This window comes from Parus major, chromosome 6, assembly GCF_001522545.3.
Source record: "Parus major isolate Abel chromosome 6, Parus_major1.1, whole genome shotgun sequence".
In the NCBI taxonomy this organism is placed as follows: Eukaryota; Metazoa; Chordata; class Aves; order Passeriformes; family Paridae; genus Parus; species Parus major.
The window spans coordinates 15,296,827-15,316,637 of NC_031775.1; the positions used below are offsets into that span (position 1 = coordinate 15,296,827).

General features: G+C 41.4%; 1 protein-coding gene and 1 long non-coding RNA gene across 5 annotated transcripts in view; one reads left to right on the top strand and one right to left on the bottom strand.

Annotated features, from left to right (window-relative positions):
• The window catches only part of LOC107207110, a 45,483-nt gene that overhangs the window by 9,271 nt on the left and 16,401 nt on the right, over positions 1 to 19,811 (top strand). The gene's annotated exons all lie outside the window — the stretch shown is intronic.
• Positions 16,139 to 18,645, bottom strand: PPP1R3C (protein phosphatase 1 regulatory subunit 3C). The gene has a single exon (XM_015633830.2). The coding sequence runs from the start codon at positions 18,636 to 18,638 to the stop codon at positions 17,673 to 17,675; it is 966 nt and encodes a 321-aa protein (XP_015489316.1). The 5' UTR covers positions 18,639 to 18,645; the 3' UTR covers positions 16,139 to 17,672.

Below are 19,811 nucleotides of genomic sequence, written 5' to 3' on the forward strand. Positions count from 1 at the left end.
ACAGTTGCACTTTACAATTCGTAATGCAGTACACGAACAGGAACAGTCTATTCTATAAACTTGCTCAGCTTCCACAGATCTATAGATCCGTAATAGACAGGCCAGTGACTCAAGGAAATCCTGCTAAAAGATGCTGTAGTCATGGCTCACAAAAGCCCACTGAAGTCACGACCAATGAGTATGAGTCATGTCAGTGTGAGCACCATGCCCCTCGTCATGCACCAGCCTTTTATCTGGTTTCTTTCCTCTTAGTGGAAACTTGGAAACTGCCTCACCTCCCAGGAAGATTGGTAACTGCTAATATGCAACCTTAGATTGTTGAACTCAGCCTGAACCCAGTTTATTTTTATTTCTGCATAGAGGACGTGAATTATCATTCTGACACCAGATCTGAGTAAGCAGATGCACTCCCTGTGATCACACGTGTTCTATTGCAGAGGCAGCAGCTCCAGCACTTCCTCCCAGCACTCTGCTCCTATATATATTCCTGAGTGGCATGGATAGGTTTGCATGGGCACGTGGGAAAAGGATTGTGTGCCCTGGGGAGAAGTGTGTAGGAGGGAATTCTTCTCAGACAGCAGAGTCTGCGGTTCACAGCTGAGAACGACCCTCCATTGATTGACCACCATTGTAGCAGTATTTTCAGCTGGTTTCTCTGTTGCCTCTGTTTCTCTTATAAAAACAAAATTGCATATTTTCCAAGGAAACTGTCAGAAACTGTATTAAACAAATGCACGCTTTAGAAAAATCGCTAATTTTAGAATGATCATAAATATTTATAGCAGACAGACGATAAACAGCACCTTAGTGACCATGCTCTGTTTATATAAATCCCTCCTAATTTAGAAAATGTTGAATTGATAGACTGAGACAGCCATAGTCAACAAGTGCATATTTGAGAAAACTGCTCTACAGTCTGCTGTGACCAAAATTTCCTCATTCGTACAGCATTCAGCTTTTGTTTCTGATTCAACCTACTTATATGAGTTGCATGCCATATTTTTTATAACACTCTATTCATTGTGAGTTTGCATGTTAGACGGTTTGCTCAGGCCCAGAGATTATAGCTGGCAGCAAACAGGCAGGTCCTCCAGCCCTGCTCCCAGCAGTGCAGAGGGTTTCTGCCCAAGGCTGGGAGTCCCTCGGTGGGCTGCAAGCTCTGGGCCCCAGGGACCACACAGGGCTGGAGGGTGAGCACACTGCAGTACCCATCCTCCTGAGCTGCTGCTGCTGCTGCACAAACCAGGTTATTCATTTACAGCAGTCAAAGAACTGCTGGGATTGTACATGGTTCAAAAGCTGTAACCAAAGCCATTGGTCTGTAGAAAACTGAACTGCAGCTAAGGAAGAGCCTGGTTTAGAGCTGTGCTTACAGTGTCCTGCTCCTGTCACTGTCTGATTCCATAGGTCCAGCAGAAGGCAGGAAACATAAAGGCAATGGAGGATGGCAGGGCAAATGCACCTTACAGCTGGATTGATTTAGAGTTGTTGAGAAATCATCACTCTAGAAGTTATTTCTCTAAGTGTTTCTAAACATCAGTCTTGGTCTCAGGCCATGTAAATCTCATTATCTGCCCAGAACAGATGATTATCTCTGAAAATATGTTCTGCCATCCACAGGTTATAATTGCAGTTAGAAGCTACTTTCAGATCTTTTTAGCACAAAAAGATATAATTAAATGTTAGTTCTGTATAGAAGCCTTGTATACAAGAAAATCATGCTCCTCATAATCATTCTATTTCATTTTCAGATTGTAATGGGTTGTTCAGCAGGGCTGTCCACATAAAAAATCATCTTTTATTATCACAGAGTAAAGCCTGTGACTGTCTTCTGTGATCAAAAGGAGAGGGTTAGCCATCTGTGAGCAGGTTCAAAGCTCTCAGATATGGGAAATAAGGGAGTTGCTGCGTTTCAGAATCTTCACCTAAACCACTACTGGCAATGGCACTGGATTCCCCAGTGATAATGAAGCCACATTCCCAAATACAAAAGTATTATTAAACTAATATTTCCTCTCCTGGTGCAGGAAACAGGAGCCCAGTTGAGTTGAAACCTTGTTAATGAGAAACTATCTGCCAAAATTACATGTCCCATTAAGGCTCAGCATTTTATACACTTGCATTATTGTGCCTTCTTCCCTGAGTTTGAGCCCAGTTTCCTGAAGTAAAAGCAACTTCATAAAAACTGGGAAGGCATGATGTGAGGAACAGTAGCTGAGGGCTTTGAGTACACAAATACCATTGCTGCATCTAGTTTTAGTGGTGTGGATTGTGGGAAAGGGCAGCTCTTCTAAAAGGATTTATAAGTTTATGTGATGAGGGGAAAGTGCAACTGAGCTACAGAATGGTGTGCATTTTCTCTCTGATAGCCTCATCCTCTGATATCCAGATTATGCTCCACTGTCCTTGGCCATGCTCTGTGCCTTAATTTGCTAAGAATGTTGTTACACTATTATATTTACTTAGTTAACCCAAATAAAGCCAAACTCCCAAGAATCTGCTGGGTTTGGTGGTTTGCTAAATCTGTGTTTTGATCAGAACATTTATTTTTATGTTTTGCCCATCTGCTAGACCTCTCTTACTGCTTTTTAACTTTATTAGTCATTGTTGCTGCTGTGCACATAAATCAATGATGGCATCATATGGTTTTGACTGCAACTTTTCTAAATATAACTGCTTTATATGGAATAAATTTAAGTCACTGGGTGGAATAATAAATTCTTCAGAGAACTACCCAGAAAGCTGTTTCTCAAGAAGCGATGAGGCTAGCACAGGGTTGTAAAAAAGTACTTCTTGAATGCTACTGTCTCACAGATCCTTTCTTGATTTTCTGTAGAGAGAATGAGTGTTTCTCATAGCATAGAATATTGCCTTTACATGAACTCTCTCCCTTATTAAAAGAAACACTGGTTTTGGAATTTATTTTTTGGTTTGGTTTGGTTTGGGTTTTTTTTTTTAGTTTGTTTTCTAGCATCCAAAGGAGTGGAGGTAGAGTTTGGACTTCTGTGCACTGAACTAAGGTATATGCAGGGAAATTTTTAGAAGGGGAGGGGAGCATGAGGAACAATCAGGACTCACTGTCTACAATGGATTTCAAGAGTAATCATAGAATCATTAAGGTTGGCAGTCACCATTAAGGTCACTGAGTCCAACCATCACCGTGACACTGTCTAGTCCACCACTGAACCACGTCCCTTAACAACACGTCTACACATCTTTTTAATACCTCTGGGGACAGTAACAACCACCCCTTCTGTGGAACCTGATCCAGTGTCTCACCACTCTCATCATAAAAATTTCTTCCTTATATTTAGTCTAAATCTACCGTGTTTTAGTTTAAAACTGTCTGTGGTTTGCAGGTTGAAATCTAGCTGTTTTGTTGAGCATAAGAGTACCTTCTGACAGTAGGAATGCAAGCTTGGGGCCAAGCTCTGGCAAGGGCATGTGGAATAGGTCTCATGGAAATCATCTCCAGGACAAAGTGTTTTTAATGCAGCTCCAGCAAGAAGACCTTGGTTGGTCTGGGGGGCTGGGGGTAGGAAAGGATGCCTACCACTGGCACTTCTGGCATTTCTCCTGACCTCTTAAATTGCTCTTGTATTTTTTTTTTTTTAAGGTTCATTTAGTTCCAGGTTCTGAGATATAGGATATGACTGCTAGATCCCAAAAGCACACTTTGTCCACAGGGGAGACTAAGAGGCCTCATACCCTTCGTTTTTCAGAGATTTAAGGCTATAAATATATCTGTCTTCTGACTCCGCAATAAGTTAAAATTTTGAGTCCTTCTCATACTCTTCATATCTATGCTTTTAAACCTGCAACCTGACCCTGCGTATTTTTGGGATTTAGTAGTCTTTGTACTATAAAGTGGCCTGGCAGAAGATACACACCCCCTTTTCATCCTGTTTGTGAAGACATGTGGCTGTGATGCCCAGGAGTCTGCCACTCTGAATTGCCCCTGTAATCCCACATGTAAATCACTGAGTCAGGCTGACCTCGGGAAAGGTCTGGAGGACAAGCTGGAGTCAGAAATATAGTCAGGCCTAAGTGCTCTGTGGACCAGGAGCTTGTAGCTTAGGGCAGCCCACCCTGCTGCTCAAAGCAATGATGAATGAGAGCAGCTCCTTGCTGAGCTGAGCTCTCCTTACCCTGTGGCCAGGTCCAGAAGGTGCAAACCTGACTTAGTGCACTTTTAGTTCCCTTCAGCCTCCCTGGGGGTCCCTGGGAAGCTACTGGGAGTACAGTCTTTTCCTGAGATATTTCTTCTTCATTTCCCAATTTTGCTGTATACTCACTGCCCAATTATTCAGAGAAAGGGTGAGGTGGGATAACCTAGATAAAGAATCGTGATCTAAAAAATGTGTAAATGAGGCTATAAGAACACACCGTGTTCACCTTCACTGTCAGCTCTCTAAAAAGAAGAGCTTTAACCAAAAGTAGGCAAAGCTGTTCCTGAGGTGGGCATAAAACACCTTCTGTTATAAGCTCCATAACAGAGGCATCAGCTGGAGGCAGGGCCTCATTAATCCACAGCTTGAGTAAGTGTATGTACATTTCAGATCATGTCTCATTTTTAAATTAAAGAGAAAATCCTGTTCATTGAAAATGAAGCTGAAACATTGTTTAAATGTGATCTGTTCTGGGATCTCCTTGGAAATGTGGTAGTCATGTCCTTATGATACTCTCTGATAAAATGAATTGATGAATACATATATTACTGCATCAGTATCACTGCAATTAGAACAGATGACTATGTTTTATTTCTTATTAGGGAAAATATTTTGTGGTATCTTGAGTACATTCAAACAAGGTATTTATCAAGAGCTTAGATGCTGCTTCACTGTTGACTGTTTCTAACCATTGTTAAATGCTCATAAATCTATACATACTTGGAAAAAATTAACTTTTCACAGCTAAGAACTGTATAGGAACTGTGCCAAACCAGACAGATTTGCTTTTTTTCTGGAGAAGGTGAATACTCTATGCATTTGAGAGAGGGATTCTGCCATTTCTGTACTGTTGCACATAAGTGGAGGAATACCTTTCCTCTGGACAACTTCAGAAATTGCTTGTGCATTTTATCCAATGGCAATTTAAAAACTTTTAAGTGTTAAGGGCAGGGCAAACCAGGATAATACTTTAAACACTTTAAATACTTTTATAATTTAGACTGTTAAGATATATTCACTTTTTTATTGTATACAAGGAAGCTTTTTGGCTATAATGCATAGTGCAATACCCTGAAAATGTTGTTTCCAAGCATTTTCATTTAGATCCAAAGGGAGCATTGCCTTGTGGGCAGGAGATGCTTCTAGAAAATATTAGTTTTCTCAGATTTGAAAAGGAATCAAACTGAATATCCTGTACTGGTGTTGAGGTAGCTAGTGACAATCTAAAAATGAGGGTGTTAGACAGCAGTGGCTCCACAGGAGAGTTTGCCATCTGAGCTAGCCCCCGTTCCGTGTGGTCTCAGTGAAGCACTGAGCTGCAGAGGAGGGCACTGGCTGCCCCCATGCCTGTGGATGCTCCTCACTGCACTGGATGTCTGCAGTGCTGTCAGAGTCCTGTAGGAAGGAAAAGTGCTGAGCAGGAACTCAGTCACTCCGTGCTTGCAGAAGGACCCATTTGCGGTTCAGTGCCTGAGGGGCAAAGAGGGAGGAAATGGAGATATCAGAGCCAAGCTAACAAAATCCCGTTTCAATTTGATCTTAGTCTCCCTCTGATATCTTTATATCCCTCTTTCTGTTTCTTTTATTTGACAGAAATGGGAATCTTGAAAGGAGATGGGTAGGTTCTAATCCAGGCTTTTAGGAAAAAGAGGGAAACCCAAAAGCATCAAAGCATTTGGCAGCAGTAAATTAAGATAATATTTTGAAGTTTAATTTAGTAAAAATGCAAAATAAGTTATTGAGAGGAGCAAGACAACACACACTTTCATATTGGCTAATGTCAACAGTTTCCATAACCATTACCATTTTACAGAATTATTCCTGAAATGCCTTGTTTCACCTTATGAAAAGAAGTCTCCGTTCTGAATTTAGGTGAAAAAATCTTTGCATGTTTAAGATCCAGTAATAGGTTAGCAGCTTTCACATCTGCTCTTGAATGTGACCCCCACCCCCCCGCATGGCCACAGTGCTCTCATTCCACTCACATCTTTCCCTACTTGGCCTTCAGACAGTCTCTTCTGCTGAGATTAAACCCCAAGTACTTCAATTCTGACATGTGTTCAAAATAATGTCAGTCTTAAAAAGAACATTTGGAGAATATACTAAATGAACAAATAATGAAATGTGGTTTTGTAAAATTAGAACATCCATAAAATACACTGTCTTTATTAGCATCTGCAAATGCTGTTCAGGGTATTACACATATTTAGGAGATAAGGAAAGATTATCTTGCCTTGGCCTTATAAAACACTGTGAGGACAGCATGTCATTGCTGCAAAATACTTACAGGGAAAATATGTTAAGCATTGCATTTCTTAAGCCACAAATTAGGAGTTTCTTGTTCTTGTGTTGACCCTTTATTGGTTTGTCTTGTACAGAGTATCATGTAATTCCTAGGCTTTGTTTGGAAGGGGAGACCAGAGAGGAAGATAGCACACCCAGGGTTAGAGTGCTGGCAGGGCTGGAGAGGAACATGCAGACTTACACGTCCCACAGAACAGCCTGCTCTGTGCAGCCCAGTCCAGTGGGGGCTCACCCTCAGCCCCATAAAGAGCTATTCCCAGACATACAGAGTTAAAAAGAAATGATAAATAGTTACATTTTGGAAGAAATTACTTTGACTTTTGTTTACACTGCTAATTTCTGTAATTTATAACAAAAATTAACCAAGCCAATCACACAATTAACTGCTGGTTCCTTTTATTATATTGGTATGCAGTACTGTTTTGCTCTTGTTTTAATGGATGTGGCAACATAACCCCATGGTGGATTCATTATATAAATCCAATCATTTTTGATCAGACAGTAGATTTTAAGTCTGCAGTAAGACTGGCATCAGTTTGGCACATCTCTGTGATACCTGATCAGCTGTCTGCCTCCAGCTCCCTCAAGGCAGCCAATAAGCCAGGAACACATGAGAGCTGGCAGTGATTAAAAGGGCAGAACAACTGGAGAATAAGGTTTAATTGCTAGTGCCTCACTTGTGCCAGAATAATACTATGTGCTCTGACTCATCAGATTCAAATACTTCTAACTACAGTGCTGTGTTTTGTGAGAATCGAGAGAACGTTTGACATGGAGAACAAATGGGAAATTGCTCACAGCACTTAGGCACTATCCCTGCCCTGCCATGGTGCTTTGATTGGCAGTCTAAGTATAATGGGATAGCAAATTTCTGACTTCTGCAGAAAGCCTTTAAGATGGCTGTCTAGTACACAATGATCTGTGATTGTGAAGCTCTCGACCTGAGGACTCAGATGTGGTGATTTCCAGAGTGATATTGCCAATAAAGTGTTCTGCTGAATCACCTCCAGCTCCTTCACCACTGTCTTTCCTACAGATGAAGTGTAATTACTGCTGACTCACACTAGCACATACAGCCTGTGAATTTCAGGCAGGGCAGGAGGTGAGAATGGATCCACAGCAAGTTTGGGAATCGAGGATGCATGACAGGAAAATTGCAGGAAGCCCAAGAACAGGAGCAAGCAGAATTATTGTGTCACCTGACCAACAGAATTGAGAGCTATCCAAGAGAAATCTTAACTGTTTACTGCATGTTCAAGAGTTGGAAATTCAGCTGGATATTTAAAAATAGCTCCTTCTGCTTCAGAAGCAGTCTTTGCACCAAGAATATATTTTTTAATTGTGTTTGAAATATTCAGGCCTGCAGAAACATGAAAACAGGTGAAATGGTTTAGATCAACCACACCTCCATCTTCTATTCCACTCCTTGCTCAACAAAATTCAAGTTTGATTTGTAGCTCTGGCCTTGCTGAATGAAGGAGTAGAACGCCTGTGAAAGAAGTGAGAGATAAAAATATATGTATTTCTCAGTTTTGTTTCCAGATCAGTGAAATTAGCGGGAGGCTCTCAGCACTCATCTCCCCATCACTGGTCCATCTGTCAAATGTAGGAGTAAAATAGATGTCTAAGAGGAAGCAGATGCTGGCAGTACAACTATTTCAGCATCTCCTTGGAGCAGAGGAATATTTCCTCTAGAAGCACTGAGCTGCAGCCCAGCCCTCAGTTGCTCAGCCTTCCCCTTACCCCGTGTCTGGAGCTGCCTGGGCTGTGCTTGGCAGCCGGCGTGGGAAGTGAGGAGCTGTGGCGAGCACTAACGGCCGGATGGTGGAAAACATCCAGGGACTTCAGTCCACGGTCTGTCCTTTTTCACTTTTGTGCTTCTTGCCACTTTGAGAGGCAGCCACGCATATCCCAATTTTACTGAAGGCCAGAGACACTTAATTTGCACCATTATGTGAAGGAAAATCCAAACTGTCCAAGAAATCATGTGGGCTCCTGGTGTTGAAAAGGAATGCCCTTTGGAGAACAAAAGATGCTTGAAAGTAAGAGCCAAAGTCACTTCCAGCAGGACTGGCATGAGCTTAGGAGGAACTGCCCTACTGACACTTCTCCCTCACCAGCATAATCACAAACCCAGCAAATTCTTAGTAACATGAAAGGTTATTTGTGGGAGGCCAGAACTTCAGCTGAGAAAGAATCCCAAACCACCGTGCAGATTTGTCTCTAGAAAGGCACACAAATAAACCCTCATGAAAATTACTTCAGGAGCTGCTTTCTGTTCTCTAAAACTTGTGACTCAGAGCAGGAAAGGCAAGAAATTGCTCTGACAAAAATTGATACCATTGTGGAAAAACCCACCACTGTCCCAAGATTATTTTAAATCTGTGGCAAATGAGCCTCTGGCACCTAAGCCTCAGGTTATGTACCTGTGAATGACACTGCTCTATTTACCAAAAGAACAGTATAAAAATAGAGTTAAAATACTAGGAATTTATTCTGGTTTCTAGTCATGCAAGGGTGGTGTGGTAACCCTGTTGTCTGAGAAAATCCTTCAAAAATGTCATGAGAAACTTTTTTGTGAGTACTGCTTTAATAGTTATGCCTTGAGGGTTTAAAAAATATTCAGTAAACAAGACAAATTGAAAAATAGGTAGAATGGTGTCTGGAAACTATCTGTAGGCCACTTCAAATAGCAAACACTAGAGCTCTCAATAATGTTCCACTGAAAGTGGAACACTCTCCTTATTCTCCTTATTGTTTTAATTAAAGATTTTTAGTTTTGTACATCAGAAACATCCAGTGAAAATCATGGGGTTTTACTCTTTCCTCAAACCACTTGATTGCCAACTGCAGGTATCAGTAAAACTGCAACCCAGTCCTTTCCCTGGCCTATAGACAAAACCACTCTTCTCTTGTCTCCTGAAATAACACTTCAACAGATCTCCATGCCAGCAATGAACATTTGACAGGGCTTTTTTCCACAGCTTCCCTCTCCTCCAGCTGCTGCTGTAGCTCCAGAGAGACTTCTGCCTCCACCCCTCTGGGCTGCCCTGCAATGGGCTCTCTTCTCCCCACTCTGCTCACACTGCAAGCTGTGTTCCTTGGGCCCTTCTGGCTTTATGTGCAGGTCAAGGACCGCTTTCTCTATTGCTAATCTAAAAACAGAAGGCAGCAAATACGCTTTACATTTTTAATTCTGCATGTCAGCAATGCCAGGCATTAAATCTCAGAGCTGAGAAGTCTTTGAAAAGGCTCCCAGGAGGAATAAACAAACACTGGAGGGGCTAATATAATCCATATGGAAAGGAAGGAGGGGGGGGAATATTTTGCATTTGGAATTCACTCTGCTCTTGCTGCCCTAACAAGATAATTAACTATAAATATATGTCTCTGCCTAATTATTCCTTGTAAAGGTATTGCAATATGTTCACCGGTGGCTAAAGAGGGCATTAGTACTTACCTCTGAACCATAGGTCCTAAAGGATAAAATTTTCCTTCTCTAAGGAGCTTTTAGTCCAGGAAAGGTGACTGATTATATAAAATGACTACACAGACTTCCCTTTGTGATTCTGTGATTCAGAGTCACCTCTCTTTGATTCTGTGATTCTTCATCACTTCCATGCTGAGAGAAGGTAACTCTTTCCCATACTAGCACAAGAGACAAGAAAGACTACAGGGTGAACGACTTCACAGCCACCATGACCCTGCCCTGGGCATTCTCCTGGAGCTGGCAGGGGTAAGATGGGAGTTCTAATAACCAGCTAGCAGGATGTGATCTTAGAAACACATTTCATCCCTCTTTGATTTTCCCCTTCTGAAGCATGAGAGGGAGAAATCCAGTACGACCTTCTCTGCCAGTAGGCTGCTTGAGGTTGTAGTTACATGACACTTTAACTTGCACATGCCCAAGATGTAAATTTGCTGCATTTGTATGATGTTTTATATTTGAGGTAGCATATTTTTCACTATATAGAACAAAATGAAATGTTATTTATGTAATTGATCTTGAGAATAATAATACAATAATAGACATTTGCCGTTCACTGAAAATAAGAAATACCATTTTTTCCTAATAACTACCTAAAATGGATATTGGAGTTGAGTTCTTCTTCATTCAGCTGCTCATGGATTTTGTAATAGAGGAGCATACTCTTAGTGTAGTGCCTGTTTGCTTTCTTCCAGCTGAGCAGAGATGCTCTGTACCACAGCTGTTACTCCAGCAGGGTCTGCACTGCACTCAGCACAGCCCCAGCTGCTTCTCTGTTGGTGACTTGACCTCATGCTTTCACCATGATTCAATGCACAAAATTGGGCAACTAGTCCCAGTACACCTAGGATGCAGAGATAGGGGTCTGTGAAACATCCCTTTTGTTTTTATTCAGCATGACAAAGGTTTGATTTGGAGGAGAAGGAATGTCATTCTGTTAATTAGCAAACCACCATTATGTGTGCCATACAAGCAGCATCTGCTACACCTGTTTTCTCAGGTGCAATATTCACCCACCACCCCCAGGATGACATCAGGCTTGCAGAAAATTTGCTTCAGCAATATCAGCTATCCCCAAATCATAATTTCCATCTCCTGCTACTGGCAGAGGCTCTTAGTCCCTGTCCTTTGGAGCTATGACTGATCCTAACTCAACCTATCTCACTTGCTGGGGTCACCATTGCACCAGCAGACGGTTCTTTTGTACTGGAATTATCCTGCCAGGTGTCCTTCCTGAACAAAGATGATGACAGACCTCAGAAAGTGATATTTTCCAGAAATTCAGACAACCATGGTCTTTCAGAAGATTATGGCAGGTAAGAAAAGGAGGATTTTATAGCCTCATAGAAAAAGAAACGAAACTCTAGGACTGTGGAGGGTGGTTTGAAAATTAACTTTTCTGGACTTCCCAATGCAGAGCAAAGGGAAATGTTTTTGGTGGTGCAGCTGCTCAGGTGATAGTTACAGACAGAGAGACCACAGGCTGGTTTGGAACAATGTGACTGCTCCAGGAAAACAAGAAAGCGGAGCAGAAAATATTAGAAGGTCTTCCATTACGTGCCTTTTCTAGATGGAGAGTGTGAAGGGTATCAATATTTGACACGTGGCTATGTCACCTGAACACAAAAATTATCTTTAGCTGTCCCCATCCAACTCTGCAGCTCCTGTGTGTTTCTGTGCTGTATCAGTGTGTGACCTGAGTTTCTGATGGGTAGAAGGGGCATGGCTGGTAATGGCTGTGGCTGAGCTCTGAGTTTACAGACAAATCTATTTTCCTGGGGTCAGTAGATTTTCTATGGCACTCAGAGCCAAGTCAAAGATGTCTGTGCTGTACCATAACATTCTTGGTACCTCACCTGCAGTGTGTAATTAGCTTGAAATTGAGAACAAGAACAAGGGATTTGGTTTTTTGCTTTGTTGGTATGTTATGGGTTCTTGTTTGAGGGTTGGTATATCTCTATAAATTCTATTCACTTTTGGGCCAAAGTAGGGCTGGACACTTTGACAATTTGTCTGTCACCTGGTTCAATATTGATCCAGCTCCAGGAAAGGAAAACCAGAGGGAGACTATGAGTGAGAAGGCAGGAGAAAAAGACAAATCTCTGTGAAGAAAAGCACTTTAAAAAACACAGACAAACAAAACCAAAAGAATGCACACAAAAAAAAAAAAAAAAAAAAACCTCATTGACCTTCCACTTATTTCAGTTAATTATTCTTACTGCATGCTCTGGATTCATCTGTTAAAATGTTGTTTTCCAAAGGGATAACAGTAAGAGATATTTTTTTGAAAAAACAATTAAGATACTTGCTTTTGGTATAACAATTTCACAGATTTGACTTCATGGTTAACTACTGCTGTGTGTGTGATTCAGGGATGGCAGGGACTTTCAGGGCAGGAGTTCTGCTGTGTGAAGGTTTTTGTTTTGTTTTCCCATTTTTGCAAGCAAGGGGAATTGCCTTAACATGCTCATTGCCACCAAATCTGTAGCAACAGCCACTTTCATGTTGTTCCTGAAAGAAAGATTTGAAGTGCTGTAAGTCCAAAACCGTAAAAAATATTACAATGACCTGAAATATGAAGAGATAGCAGATGTTTTCCCTCAATAACACCTATGAGGCAAATAATTTTATTAAATTCTTCCCCATTTATTTCCTTTTACAGTATAGTAAACTGTAGACCAATTTCTTTGCCTGGCACCCTTAAAGTTTCCTCTATGCTATTTTTGATTGCTTGTTTGATGCTCAGTCTTTTCCCCTGAATCTGGATGTTAGCTTATTGTAGCCATAATCCTGCTGCCAGTCCCTGCTGCCAGAGAGCCGAGCCTTGAGCTGTTGTGCAGCCTTGTTTTCCCTGCTGTGCCCAAAGAGCACTGAGGCTGTAACACAGGTCCACCACTGCTGTGTGTTCAGGCCTAAGAGCAGCCCCACCCTGCCGTGCTCAGGCTTGGCCTTACCACAATTAACCCTGCTATTTTCTACCTCGCTGTTTGAAAGGTTCACTTACCAAAATTGACAGTGGCCCACCTGCAGCGAGCACCACGAAAACAAATGTCAGTAGGCTGCCTCTGCACCAATCCTGTCATGCTCATGTGGATTTTGTTACTGGAGCAGAGAATGCTGCACTTCACACAGAAGAAAGGAAAGCTCACTAAGTTAATGACTCTTCCAGAAAAGGGGTAAACAAAGGCTGGAGTGATAGGAGTAGTTTGCAATATAGGAAGGAGGAACAGGAAAAAGACAAATGTTTTAAATGGAGGAAATGCCATTGTTAGAATAAATGATCAGTGAAGTGCATCAATGATTCAATTTTCCCAGCTGTCATGAGCTTCACAGACAGGCTCTCGAGCACTGCAATGAGCTGTACATTCCCCAGACCTTTCTGAGTGAGATAGATGAAGCCAGCTGAGCAATGAAAAATAGGTATTGAAATGTGCTAAGTTTTCGCTGGTGACGTTGAGGACCACACCATAAGGCTTTTGCCAGAGCTAGTCAAGAGTGATCATTCTGCATTAAGGAAAATTCAAAGGTTTAACAGGTTCTTTCCAAACAAGGATGGAAAGCCAAAATGTTCATTTTAATGAAATGAAGTGTTACATGGCCTGGAGAAGGGATGTGGGGAGAGGAGAGAAAGCTGTTCTTTGCTCTCAAGCCGTTAGACTATTGTAAAAAGAAAGATATAGGTAAGTGTTTCTTCTTGTCTATGTGGAATAAAACAAGAAGCTAAGAGTTTAATTTTAATCAGGCTTACCTGAGGAGGCTGTTAAAATGAGGAAAGAATAATTGGAAGCCACCATAACTGCAAGGCTGTAAAAATAGGTGTAGCAAATGCCAGCCAGGAAAGTCTGAAGTACAGGTAGTTCTTAAAACAGGAGCAGAGATCTCTCAAGAGGATTTAGTGCATTCTTACTTTCTTTTATTTAAGCCTCACGGAAATATTTTATTCTTGATTACATTTAATTTTAAATCTCAGAAGTGTCTGAGAGAGATGGGAGTTGTTGCTTTATTTAATACTATATTGCATATTTAATACCGTAACATCTACCACATTACCATCAATACACCAGATTTACCATATAAATTGTGGTGACTTGCTTAATTATATTTAACTACAGAAAAAGACATTCACTAATTGCCCATGAAAATTCTAATTATGTTCTCAGGAAATGTTCAGATGCTGATCTTCCAGCGTGATAGATCTTTGTTAATATAAAACACCAGCAAATTTTAATTTAATTTTGCATGGCAAAATTAGATCTAGTTTCACAAAAGTGAGCATAGCTATTAGGAATCCAACTTGAAACACTCACGTTTGAAGAATAAAGTCTGTAAGCAGTGTGACACCCATAGGCTATTACTGAAAGTCAGACACTGCAGAGGTATAGGAGTGAATCCAGTTATTCACTGCTGTCACATTAGTGGAGGAAATACAGACCTACAGTGCAGCTGAAAAATTGACTTCCTGAGAGAATGAGATGATGCCACAGGTTGCAAGCTTTTCTCTCAAGGACCACATCTGCTTTATAACTTCAGGTTTTGGAACAGATATATCTGAAAGGGCAGCATCTAAGATGCTATGACAATTTTCCAATGGTGATGTTTTTCTCAGTGTTTGATAAAAAGATTTGTAAGATTAGTATTTTTCTCAGTTAATACACTTTAGCATTGCTAATACTTTTCTCCAGGGGCCTGTTACCTTTTTGATGGATGCGAGCTTTAGCGTTAAATATGAGCTGTTTTAAAAGAGGAAGGAGTGAAACTGTGTTGCTTTGGTACTGAGTGGAGAAAGGAGAAATCCTTTTCCCTTTCAGGTGGGGGAGGGCTTTGAAGCTGCTGAGTGACACCACAGCACCACATTGACTCTCTGCTGGGCAAGTAGGACGTTGCAAGGCTTCTTTGCAAAGCAGATGGCTCAAAGCCAAGGCTTGGTCAAAGGAATCTGTCTCCTAGTATTTTTAAGTGATTTATGTCTCAGTCAGGAGCAGGGCAGTTGGGCTGGTCTCAAAGCCTGGCTGGAGGATAAGAAATTCTGCTTTTCCTCATGCTAGAGGGCTTCTGCATTGCCCAGTAGACTTATATCTGGTTTGTTGAAGACAAATTTCCCATTGAGGCAGAGCAGCCTTCAAGTCATTTAAGATACAAAACACTCTTTAGTTCACATTTTTTTCCTAGAGCAGGGACCAGAGGTGGTCCAATATATAGGCACTCCTTCCCACTAAGACCTAGGTACTTAGTAAATGAGTCTGAGATTGGTAGATGGGCTCTGTGTCCAGCCATGTGGAAGTACTAAATTAATTCCTCAGGTCAGCAATTTGCTGTTAGCTCCATGTCTTCTGCCTTTTGGGAATTGCTTTTCAACAATTAAAGCTAGATTTCTTGCTGGAAACCCTTGACTTTTTGTGCAGCAGACCAAATTAAACTGCATCTTGTCAGTGAGTTAATGTACTGAAAAATGTCCCTCTGTACAGCTGTCCATGGCCACGGAGGAGAAGTAGGGGTGTCCTCTGCCCACGCCCCAGGGGACGAGGGTCCTTGGAAACCACCCCACCCTTCTCTCCATTCTCAGTGCCCATGAGGCCACGCTGCAGCATCAGAGGTGCATGGCTGGCTCAGAGCACACACTTTGTTTTGCAGGGAGGCCTTTGGGACTGATGGCAGTTCTGTGGATTCCTGGGTACAACCTCCCACAGCCCTAAACAGCAGCACGGCTGCAGGAGGCAGCACAACTAGCCAAATTGAGGTAAAATCAAGCCAGAAAACATTAAGTGCTGCTGTCTAGGTTCACCCATCCACACATCACATATGCTCTAGCTCACCAGGTAAGTCTGGCCCTCAGATTAAAAGGCACTCCTGCCAGACTTGCCCACAGCACAGCAAGATCCTTGACAAAATCTGTCAAACCAAAATATTATATTATACAAAATAAATTTAATAAGGTACAATGTTTTTTAAAATGATACAACTTGCAAGGTGAATACTTCCAAGGATCTCTCATTTAGTGAAGAGCTTGGATTTCATTTTCAGGGTAATGCCAGCTTCTGACCTGAGATGCCATACCACAGCCAGCTTTAGCAGATCCCATAGCACAGAACAAACTGGCTGTACCTTGTATCACAGCTAAGTCTGTTTTACAGAAGCTGAGAAAATAGATAGATTGAGCTAACACAACCAGAGAACCAGATATATCAAAATAAAATTTATTCTTAAAATGGCTAGTTTACACATAACAACAAAGGTTACATAAGGAAAAGTGCAATTAGTGGAGGAGGCTTATTTCACCTTAGTATTTAACATCTCGCTGCACTGCAAGTAGCTTCACACTCAGGCTATTATACTTCTTAGCCATGGACAAAAATGTGATTTATGTTTTGATGTTAACATCATTTCTGTATAGATAAAAGGTGTGCCAGCATTCACACCTTTTGAGCATGTACAGGACAATTTCTCACACAAGTGTTGCATGAAACCCAGCTCAGAAGCTAAATTATAAGCATACAAAATATATATTAGTTTACTAAAGTCTAAAAAAAAATTTAAAATGAGGTCAAATAAACCAGAACAGTTTTCTACGTGCAAGCCTATATTCAGTCTAGGAAAAAAAATAGTAACAACCCTGCTCTTTTAAAGAAATTAGCTCTCACAAAGTGCAGCTAATTCACTGTCTTCAATATGAAGGACCTTGCCTATGTTACTTGTGAAAAGTCACAGCTAATGATGCAACTAGGAGCAGGACACTCAACCATCAGATGCTGTAAGGTTAGATCAGGTGATGAGTGGAATCACCTAATGATACTACAGAGTAGAAAATTCACAAGCCGCTTTATTTTGTTGCCTAACCCTATTTTTGACATATTAGGGTGGCTTTAAAATCTTTTCAAAGGCACGTTTTTCTTTTAAGATTGAAAGGCAACCATCTCCCTGCTAAATAAGCAGGATGGTGAAGACAAGGTTATCTATGATACGAAATGCAAGGCTTCACAAAGACAGTAAGGACAGAGATGCCTTCTTAAAGCAGTGGTCACTTCTACTACTCACTTTGCATCATTTTCTTTAGTCTCCTTTTTATCCCATAGATCTTTCTCTGAGATTTAGAAAAATAGCTTTGGAAAGAAGTAATTAGAACATTGCACATCTCCAAGTTATGTAGCACATTCTACCTCTTCCCATTTTCCCACTTTTCCATTATCCTCTCCTTAACATGCATTAAAGCCACAAATCTTTGCCATGCATCCCTACCTGCCTTTGCTACAAGCATGTAGAGGGTCACAGCAAGCCTCCTGACAGCATCTACTGCACTCCTGGTAGGTACAAAATGAGTTGTGACATTCTGTTTCCATCCCTGTGCACACACACATACTCTCACACACAGCTACCACAGCTTGCTGAGACACCACTGCCTTCCATACTACTTTGCAATTCTCTCTCCTAGTGACCCAGGAGAGCTGACAGCAGGAAGAAAGCAGCATATACTTGAGATATAGGCAAGCTACTCCTACAGTACATAGCATACACATAAGTTGCACCTTGGTTTTCTTTCCTTCCAAGGATAAGGTTTGGCTAAGAACTTCAGGAGCATAATATGGTTTAGTAAGTCCCACAGTCTAATGAACTTGGATTTGTTCAGATAGCAAACAAAACCTGCCAGGTGGTTTCACCATGGTTCCACCATGCAGTATGTGAACTGGCACTGTTTTGTTGCCAAATGGTAGTGTGGATCACCAATATGGTAATGAACTCTCAATCTGACCCAAGCTCTGCCACTGAGGGAAGAGGCCACTGGACAACCTTGGACTGCCCAGCTGATCAGGTTCTCTCTCTTGTCTTCTCCTTGAAGTCTGCAGATCTACATAGCCTTCCTTGGCAGATGGTACCTGAACACCATTAGGCTTCCACTCTGTGTGTACAATTTTGTAATTCTGACCCTCGTTATTGTCCCAGAAGGTATGTTCTCCACTTTGGTAAGAAATGCAAAACTCTATCTTCTCTTCAGAGGAAATGGCAGGAGGGAAATCAATGGTGAATGAGAAGGTATCATTTTCAAAATCACTGTAAACATTGTTCATGTACACACACTCAACATCTTTGTAGGTCTTCCACGTATCGAAAGTAATACGAACCTGAACCTTTTTTTCATAGCTCACATTTTTTACTTTCACGGTGCCTGACAGCACCTTCTCTTGCAGGGTGCAGGTCTCCAGGCAGACCATGTTCTTCTGCAGAAGGTTCCTGAAGTCCAGGTAGTCAGCTGAGGGCTGAGGGAAACCCAGAATCAAGTTTTTCTCCTCATGGAGTTTTATGTCCTCAATGCCTAAGAGGTCAAACTGCAGATCCCACAAAGGGGGCTCCTGGAACTCGGAGAAGGTGTGGATCACTGTCAGGGACAGCCCCTTGGAGTCTGCAAACACGACGTGCTTCTTGGCTCGGGCTGGCGAGTGGTTCCAGTCACTCTTCTGATCGTCAGAGTCACGTTTCACGTGAAGGCACGGCCTGAGAGGTTTGAGTCTGTTCACAAAGTTGTTTCTTTGGCAGTCCTCGAGGGGGCTGAGAAAGCTCTTCAGCGGTGGAGAATGGGCTATGCAAATTCGCATGGCCATATCCACAGGCATGATGGAGCTGGGCAAGGGTCTCGGGTCCAAGATCTGTATCATTCTGAAGGGAGAAGAAACACAGGACGTTATCATTTATTACATCAGATAAGAAGCTTCTCAAGAATGTGTATTTACTTCATCCATTCTCTTAATCATTCACAGCCTCATCTCTATATTGCTTTAAACAATATAGCCTAAATCAAAATTGACAGTTCTACCTAAGGAACCAGGGCGAGACTAGTCAATCATTTCTTGCCAATCCTAAACTTCTTCAATTCAAATCTACTCTCCTTCCTTTATCTAAGCCTCTGAAAAACAGATTTTAGTGAAAGCTAATTGAACATATTTTCTTGAAAATACAGAAAAGAACATTTAGTAACAAGTAAAACAGATCCAATTAAAGTGGAAGTGCTCATCCACTTGAATTTCCCTCTTAGAGGCCCTGAATGAGGTTTTAAAATTCCAACAAGCTGGATCAGCTGCTTCATCTCTGAGCACAGGCAGCACTGTATAAAGCAAGTTGCCTATCCCATCGGAGCATCAGATGGGATTCTGTGCATCTTCATGCAGAACCATCATTCTGTGGCTCTGAACAACTATTAGTCATTCTTTTTAGGCACTTGTTTAGTTGAGTAAAAATACTAAAGCACCTTTAGAAATATTTTTATGGGCTATGAACCAGGTCTAAGTAATAGGGTTCTTTGCACAGTTAATGTCAACTGCTGAGCGAAGCAGGGAAAAAAGCAGGAGAAGAGAGTGGCATACTATTTTTTCACCTCATTAGGATTCAAGAATTGACTTTAAAACAACTTTTGGTAATCCCTAAAGACCATGCTGAAAGTCTGCTGCAAGTATTCAGTAAGAATGCTACAGTCCTATTTGTAAAGAATTACTCATAGCCCTCCCTCTCAGATGATGGATATCAAAATTACTGTGCAAGGCCATGGCCCACTCAAGGCCAGACAGCTTGATTGTTTCTAAGGAGGGGCTTCAACTCTGTACCACATCTCTGCTGAGATGGATGCAGTCCGTGTTGGAAATGCAGAGTTTTGTTGAGTCACAGAAAGGCATTTGCTTTGTCACTTAAATAAATTGCTTTTTGCTTCCCAGGGTTCTCACTGGTATTCCAGAGCCTTGCCAAAAATAAAGCAGAAACTGCACTGGCCTCATCTTTTTTTTTTTTTTTTTTTTTTTTTTACTGTGGAATATTTACCATAATAAGCAGTAGGAGGAGAGTACCCGAATCAAATTAATCAACTTTTGCTT